Source organism: Phycodurus eques, chromosome 14, assembly GCF_024500275.1.
Source record: "Phycodurus eques isolate BA_2022a chromosome 14, UOR_Pequ_1.1, whole genome shotgun sequence".
Classification (NCBI taxonomy): domain Eukaryota; kingdom Metazoa; phylum Chordata; class Actinopteri; order Syngnathiformes; family Syngnathidae; genus Phycodurus; species Phycodurus eques.
This window is the reverse complement of record NC_084538.1, coordinates 7,551,214-7,560,033: the sequence shown is the minus strand read 5'-3', so window position 1 is coordinate 7,560,033 and position 8,820 is coordinate 7,551,214. Positions and strand designations below refer to the sequence as shown.

Genomic DNA, 8,820 nt, shown 5'->3' with positions numbered 1-8,820 from the left:
TCATCTGGGTGCAAACATAAAAACGGCCATAAATATGACAGAGTTCTGTACTGTACGATGCTAATTTAACGTCCGGATCTTCTTGTAGACTGCTGACCTGACCAGAACTTTCTCCAAAGATGAAGGGCGTTTGTTCCATTAGGATATATCACGTGACCAATGGTAGGTACACTACTGCCACTTTTTTTTTAGTCGTACTTAAAACATTTTGTCGATGTTTCTCTTATGTTCACTGATGTCATCTCTCGTCTGTCATTGGGCAGAAGTCAGGGGTGAGCAACATGTTGCGTGTGGGCCAATATGCGGCCTGCCAGAAAAAAAAATGTCCCAATGCGCCATGTTTTTTGTATTTATTTTTTATTAATTTTGTTTACAACTAAGGAACTCTTTTTGTATTACTTTGTAGGCAACAAATTGTACAAATTATTTAAAAAAAAAAAAAAAAATTATTCCCTCTTATTGTTTAAGCCTTATTGACTGATTGGTTATATAATTATTTTATTGCATAACTCTATAGGGTTTTTCCTCTGACATGATTTAAATGTAAAGCATGAGTAGGATTCTTGGTGAGACATGATTTGAATGTAGAAATCAGGAAGACTCACTATGACATTGTGCAACAGTCACTTTAAAAGCAGGGATAGGGAACTTATTTTTCTATTATATCAAGTCCATATTAACTTTATGATTAAATATGGGTTGCAATTTTGATGGCCAAAACTCAAAACCTCTTTTAATAAAAAAAAGTGGTTTGTTGTTAATCCCCAATACATGGGTACACTATTTCTGGACTTAACTGTGTGTTAACAATTCTGAATAATATTTTTGGCCTCTTTTGTAACACTTTGCTGGAGGTTTTGCGTGATGGTCTGCTTAAAATGCTTTGAGGGTCTGCATTTGTGGACCACAGGCCATATGTCTCCCACCCTTGCCTTAAAGCTAGTCAAACTTGTTAAAATGATGAAAAACCAGTATTTTAGTCCTTTTATTGAGTGTAAATACAGGATTGGTTTTCCTGCTGTGACTTGTTTTTTTTTTTGATTGGGGTGTGAGTGTGAAATCACTTGAAAACGAGCTTAAGATAAAGCAGCCCATTGATTTGTGTGAACAATCTAGAGCGGCTGCTAATTAGACGAGGCCCATTTGTAAGGGGGATTCATCGCTATCTGCCCGGGGTTAATGAACGCTCCACGCTCGGCGCCAGTCTGTCTGCGGCTGAGAGGGAGGGAGGAGGAGGAGCTGGAGGAATCTTGACTTTTTCTTTCCTTCTCTCCATGCAGGTGCAGGGAAACTCATGTCTCCACTTCACTGCAGGCAAGAAGAGCACAAGAGTGGGTTGGGGTGGGGAGGGGAGGGGATTGGGGGGGGGGGGGTGCAACAAAGGGTGGGATAGGTATGCAGACGAGATGGAAAGCGCTGACTGTTTTTCTGCTCGTTCCGTCCGGGATGGACACATCAACACACCAAAGCTTCATCAGGCCTCCATTTTGGACCCTTTCCTACACTGCACCTTCAAATATTTGCATTCCAGCCAGCTCCACCCTCTTCACCCCTGTTTGTTTTCTAATCAACGTGCAACCAGTGTACATATCTTAGGTGTGTATGTGAGTAATTGTTTTTTCTTTTGTTTTTATGATTATCACAATCCAGAAACTCTATAATAGAGTTACTTGTAAGCTGTCTGTGGGGATTGTTGTTATTTCCACGGACGAGATTCCACTGAGTTTCATAAACTCGTTATTGTAAAGCTTGTTTGTAAATTCGGTTATGTCATGAAATAAACACAATTTTAAACAAACTAAGCAGGATGGTTTGATGCATGTGGTGTGAAGTTATAGAACATTGTGAACACCACAGGATGTGTATGGGTGGAAAATCAATCGAGGGGGGTTGCAGCTGTGGGTTTCCTGTGCATTTATTAATATTTTCCTATGTGTGCTGTCATTTTTGACTGAAATTGATTGATGTTTTATGCGTTGACTAATCTATTACAGCATATTTGGCATAAAGGTTGGAGCAGCATGATTTTTATTGAATCTTGTAGTTTAATTGGTTGGGTTTATTACACTTTTAATATTCACAGCAGTATATTTGCATAAATTGGCAAGACAAGAAAAACAAATGTAGAATGCACTGTTGTACTGGAGTCCCAATGAATGTAGCTTTCCTAATAAAAAAAAAAGTGAAAATGATAGCCCATGTGAAAGCAAAAGCTTACGGTCCCCGCTGCAATGTGCACAATAATGTGGGCACTGCTGGTAGGAGTCATTACGTCAGCAAAATCACTCATCTGACTAGCATGTTCTGAAGTATGCATTTGACAAACTACTTAGGAGATAAAAACACGTGTAACGTTTTTATGGCATTGTAGGCTTACCCCCCCTCCCTGGCGGCATAACGTGGAATTACTCACTGCCCAACTTGCCTCCTGTTTTAAAGACTGAATAAATTCAAAATGTAAAATTGTGATTTATTATAAATTCTTATCTCCCCGGTCAAAAAAAGCGTTGAAAATGCTAAACAAAATGAGTCCCTGTCTTGGCAGAATAGTTGGGTAATACCGCCATCTAGTGGTACAAAGCAGCTATTTACTCCATTCTTTATACCACAGTGCGACCAATTAGTGTGCTCCACTCTATATGTGTCGTACTACATACATACTCTATCTACTGTGCAGTATTTGCACGAAGGCATCAGTCATGTTAGTTAACCACAATGATGAAACCAAAGTAAGAGTATAAAAAGATATCAAACACAGTATGCCAAATTATACCACAAGATGGCAGTGTTGGAGGAAGAGACTACCACTCAGTCTTGTCACACAGAATTTCACTCACCAAAAAACATCAAACTTTTGGGATTAAAAGGAAGAATAAATGGCACATTAACCCAATCGGCATTAGTAAAAATTATGATGTAATTAATAAACCAAGAGGTGTACAAACAATTTTCACACTTGAGAACTTGCAAACTCACTCACAGCACAAGAGTCGAGATTCAAACCCCAAACCTCAGGACTGTGAGGCTAACGTGCTAACCACTGGTACACTGTGCTGCTGCTGCTAGCCATTCCATCATTCGTATGTATTTTATTTTCTAGCATTAATGTTTACCATGTATAGTGGTTGTATTTTTTTGTATGGAAGTGAATCGTACGAGCTATAGCCAGAAGAAACATGGTAATAAAAAGAAAACTATAAAGAAAATGTGAAAATTATGTGACACAGACTCACTTTTTTTTTAAATTCACTTTTGTACTGTACATTGCTTTAGTACATCTCAGTTGTATTTAACTTTTAAGTACCATACATTTGAATTTAATCTGTGAGAACTGTTTTGAAACGTTTACATAGGTGCCATTTTATTTAACGTTTATGTGCAATGCATTTTAATTGAATCATTATTTAAAGGGTAAGTTAGCAATTTTCAAAAACAAAAAAACTAAGTGATACTTGATAAATATGATCTGTGGAGAGAGAAAAAACAGCCCTCGCTGCGGTCATTTGCATATCAAATTAGAGGCAAGAGATGGGGTCAGAAATTGAAATAGTTGTTTTTTTATGTTGTTGTTAATGGTCAAACCGTGCATAATGTTACAATGGCTTGTCATATTGAAGGTCCCATATTTTGGCTATTTAGACTTCCATTGAGTGACTCTCTAACATGGACGTAGTATAAAAGTGTCAATGTCATTTCCAAAAACACCTTGGTATCGTCACACGAGTGTCCAGAAAAGTACCCTCTGACAGCTACTTCTGTTTGACCGAGTGTTGTATCTGCTTTGTTTATATTTGGCTAAGACCCCCCGCTTTCCTGTGATTGGTTGCCTCCATGTGGAAGACCCACTTGTGAGAGCACACGTATTTGTTATGTTGACACCGCTGACTCGGGAGCGAAGAGGTAGGCGGAAATCTTCGCTAGTGCCGTAGATAAGCTCGAGAAATTGGAATGACCTGATTTCAACCCTGATTTCGGCAGAAAAACGACCAGAACTAAGGAATGCGTGGACGATTTTAATTCATATTTCACATGTTTACTGAGGCACCATAGAGACAATATTACATCCCAAATACTAGCAAAAGTTGGTTTGGTAAACTATGCCACCATTAAAAAAAAGTAAGAATGAGCTTCTACCTTGCTTTTGATGAACACTTTGTCCTGCTATGCTACTGTATTTCAACATTGGTCATTTTGGTGGTACTTGGAGAGCTAAGAGCTGTTTAGTGTCATCCATCTGTCTCAAATATTGTACCCGCTACTTTTTTTAAAAATATATTTTTATTTTTTTGTCCTGTTCGGCTGTTAGGTCAAGCAGAATGGAAAATCTGTATCCTTTTTATGCCGGAACAGTTTTACGGTGTCACGGTGGAGTTTTTAAGCTTCCACTGTGGTATTATAATTGAGGTTTATTGAGAATCAGACTTGATCAGTCGAACAGAACAAAGTTTCTCGAAGGGAGAGAGAAACAAAGACAAAAGACAAAGCACTAATTGTAAATAGGATGAGAGAAGTAAATCATTACATTATTGACAACAATGAAACATTAAATATGAGTGTTGCATGGGGCTGTAGTGCTACACCCTGTGAGGGAAGGACAGGAGAAGAAGCATGCAGGACAAGGGTTGTGAATGCGGCTGTACAACTCAAGTGTGGTGGCATTAATTATGTAAATTATAAAAGTCTGCAGGACGAGAGTATAAGTGAGGGGATACACAAGCGATTTGCATATTCATGAGTTATTTGTTGCAGTAAGTGCAGTGACCCCACACCCAGTGAAAGAGTCCTAGGGGTGTGTACCTGCGGATACATACAAGTAAATTGATACCGTTTTACATGCACAAAGACTGTCAGAAGTGTCCTGTAATTGCTGTGGCCACACCGTGGCGGCTGAGGACCCCACCCAATCAATCGAGGGGCGGGATCAGGCCCAGGGGTCCACCCGAGAGCGGCCCGGCGGACGGGACACGTCCCACACCGAGGGACCCGGGGCGGTCCGCCGGCCCCACCGAGGCACCCCGACAACCGGCCACCCAGTGGGGGCCGCAGGGACCCAATGCCACCCCCCCAGCCAACCACCCCACAACACCCACCGCCCCCCACCCCTCCCCCTCCACCCCCAGGAGATCCAGACGCCCCCACCCGCTAATGACTGGGGCTCATTTACCCGAATGACAAATTCAGACCAAATGGTCAACTTGAGATTTTTTCCTGCATCCTGTTATGATAGACATGTCCACCAATTATTATTATTATTTGTATTTTTTTTGTCGATTGTTGACAGTCGTAGGAGGCAATATTTCTTTACCTTTCCAGGGGGCACTACTAAGTGAGTTTTAGGGGGTTGTGTTGATGAGCCGTAAAATACATACACTAAGATACACTCAGGTGCAAACATTGGGAAGTTTTGGGGATTGTTGTTGCCTCCCAAACAGGTGATTCTTGTTTTCGAAAGAATAATAATTAAAGCGATTCCTAAAGAAATGATGATGTCACGTGATATGTGCTTCTCACCGTGACAATAGACCCTGGAGGGGAGTTGCCAATGGATGGCGGTGGTAGGTGGGGGTCAAGTCATATGGCCTAGTGTGTGTGTATGTGTGAGTGTGTGTGTGTGTGTGTTGGGGGAGGGGGCTGTTTTCTCTCGATATCTCCTCTGAGCCAATAAGCAAGAGTGCTGCGACTTGATGAATCCAATTATCACACACAAACTATCCTCCTGCCAATGGCCACAAAAGCCTTTGTGTGTACATGCTGACCCTTTTTCCCCGAGCCATACATACGCATATGAAGTCTAATGGAGTCTGTGAGGCAATATGCAGTGTTTCCTGCATTTTGGAACATGTTCTCTTTGTGTTTGTTCGGTCATTATTGCTATTGTGCATTGCATTTTAGTGGCTACACACAACTCCAGTGGAGAATATTTAATAAAAGGTATTCAATATTAGCATGACACAGGAGTATAGTCATGTGACTAGTTGGAAATCATCTAATTTACTAAATAAAATATGCAGGATTAGAACTGTCATAGGATGAGAACTGTCATTGAAACCTATGGTTGGTTTGTTATTAACAGTGCGCTTCTTACACATACCGTATAGTTTGCAATTAATTATTTGCATCATACAATTGCATTTTAATTTTGTTTAATATTGTTATTTATCATCATCATTTATTATTTAGTTATTTCAAATTATTTTTATTTTTAGTCTTGAATTATTTCATTTACTTTTATATATTGGTAAAAGGACTCATACGCCTACAAATTATAATTATAATAAATTATTTTTCACTTATTTTTTTTAAACCATAAATCTCTTGGTTTCCATTTATATTTTCTATAGAATGGTTGGCTGGATATACATATTATACATATATTTTGTACTATGTATTTAGTTTTACTCACATATTTTTAATTTTATTTTAATTTAATATCAACATCATTTTCAGCATTTCAAATATCCATCTGCGGTTAAGGAGCATGTTTGGTCAAAATAAATTTAATGATTAACCTGAGTTAATACATGAATGATGCAATATTTTTTGTGATTATTTATGAGTTAACGATTTAACTTTGACAGCCCCTAATATATTTTAAGTTCCAGAAATAGTTGTAAAACTATATTTGTTCATGCTCAACTGTTGTTAGCTGTCTGCGCCCCCCACCCCCACCCTCCAAAATGGGTCTGCGACACACTTTTTTTCTTTTATTTGAATAAAATTACTTCATCAAGGACTGAGGATGTAAACTAACACTTGCGTAACATTTCCTACTTCTGTTATATAATGCACAATTTCCCTACTGTAATGGAAAAAAATATCTGTATGGTAGAATACTATTGTATTGATAACGTCCGTGCGAGCCTGGAAATGTTACTTTTTTTAAACAATGGATGGATACTCCAACCCCAATTCCAATGAAGTTGGGACAACAGAATATATAAAAACAGAATACAATGATTTGAAAATCATGTTCAACCTATATTTAATTGAATAAACTACAAAGACAAGATATTTAATGTTCAAACTGACAAACTTGATTGTTTTTAGCAAATAATCATTAACTTGGAATTTTATGACTGAAACACGTTCCAAAAAAGCTGGGACAGGGTCATGTTTACCACTGTGTTACATCACCTTTTCTTTTAACAACATTCAATAAACATTTGGGAACTGAGGACACTAATTGTTGAAGCTTTAGAGGTGGAATTCTTTCCCATTGTTGCTTGATGTACAGCTTCAGCTGTTCAACAGTCCGGGGTCTCCGTTGTCGTATTTTACGCTTCATAATGCGCCACACATTTTAAATGGGAGACAGGTCTGAACTGCAGGCAGGCCAGTCTAGTACCCGCACTCTTTTACTACAAAGCCACGTAACACGTGCAGAATGTTGTTTGGCATTGTCTTGCTGAAATAAGCAGGGACGTCCATGAAAAAGACGTTGCTTGGATGGCAGCATATGTTTCTCCAACACCTGTATGTACCTTTCAGCGTTAATGGTGCCTTCACAGATCTGTAAGTTACCCATGCCATTGGCACTAACACAGGCCCATGCCATCACAGATGCTGGCTTTTTAACTTTGCGTCCATAACAGTCCAGATAGTTATTTTCCTCTTTTGCCCAGAGGACACGACGTCCACAATTTTCCAAAACAATTTGAAATGTGGACTCGTCGCACCACAAAACACTTTTCCACTTTGCCTCAATCCATCTTAGATGAGTTCGGGCCCAGAGAAGCCGGCGGCGTTTCTGGGTGTTGTTGATAAATGGCTTTTGCTTTGCATAGTAGAGTTTCAAGTTGCACTTACAGATGTAGCACCGAACTGTATTTACTGACATTGGTTTTCTGAAGTCTTCCTGATCCCATGTGGTGATATCCTTTCCACATTGATGTCAGTTTTTGATGCAGTGGCGCCTAAGGGATCAAAGGTCACGAGCATTCAATGTTGGTTTTCGGCCTTGCCGCTTACATGCAGTGATTTCTACAGATTCTCTGAACCTTTTGATTATATTATGGACCGTAGATGATGAAATCCCTAAATTCCTTGCAATTGTACGTTGAGGAACTTTGTCCATAAACTGTTCGACTATTTTCTCACGCACGTGTTCACAAAGAGATGAACCTCACCCCATCTTTGCTTGTGAATGATTGAGCAATTCAGGGAAGCTTCTTTTATACCCAATCATGGCACCCACCTGCAATTAGCCTGTTCACCTGTGGGATGTTCCAAACAAGTGTTTGATGAGCATTCCTCAACTTTTTTTCCACCTGTCCCAGCTTTTTTGCAACGTGTTGCAGCCATAAAATTCTAAGTTAATGATTATTTGCTAAAAACAATAAAGTTTGTCAGTTTGAACATTAAATATCTTGTCTTTGTAGTGTATTCAATTAAATATAAGTTGAACATGATTTTCAAATCATTGTATTCTGTTTTTATTTATGTTTAACACAACGTCCCAACTTCATTGGAATTTGGGTTGTAAATCTATGCTGATCATATTTTTCCTAATAGTATTCAAACTATCACTTTTGTTCCGTTTCCAGCACTACAAGAACAATGTGTCCTCAAAGGAAATAAAAAGGGGCTACTGTCTCTTTAAGCGCAACCGAGCCCCTCCCCCTGCTCTCCGGCCCCACTTTCGTGTCTCCTCAACTGTATTATGCAAATGAGGGCGAGCCGAGCGTGCCGCCGGCCAATCAGCGTCGAGCTCCAACCGCGGGAGATCTAAATTTCGCGCGACGAACTTTGGCGCTAAAACGTTGAATGGAGAAGAAGCGAGGCAGCCTGCCTGCTGACTTTGGGGCGGACTGGGTCACACAC

The 8,820-nt window shown here is 39.6% G+C and overlaps 1 protein-coding gene across 1 annotated transcript in view; it reads left to right on the top strand.

Annotated features, from left to right (window-relative positions):
• Nucleotides 1-2,025, top strand: part of id3 (inhibitor of DNA binding 3) — a 2,480-nt gene extending 455 nt beyond the window's left edge. The window contains exons 2-3 of the mRNA XM_061696174.1: nucleotides 89-162; nucleotides 1,281-2,025. Of these exons, the coding sequence (XP_061552158.1) occupies nucleotides 89-142 (54 nt within the window). The 3' untranslated portion in view covers nucleotides 143-162; nucleotides 1,281-2,025. The remainder of the gene's footprint in view (nucleotides 1-88; nucleotides 163-1,280) is intronic.
• The last annotated feature ends 6,795 nt before the right edge of the window (nucleotides 2,026-8,820 follow it).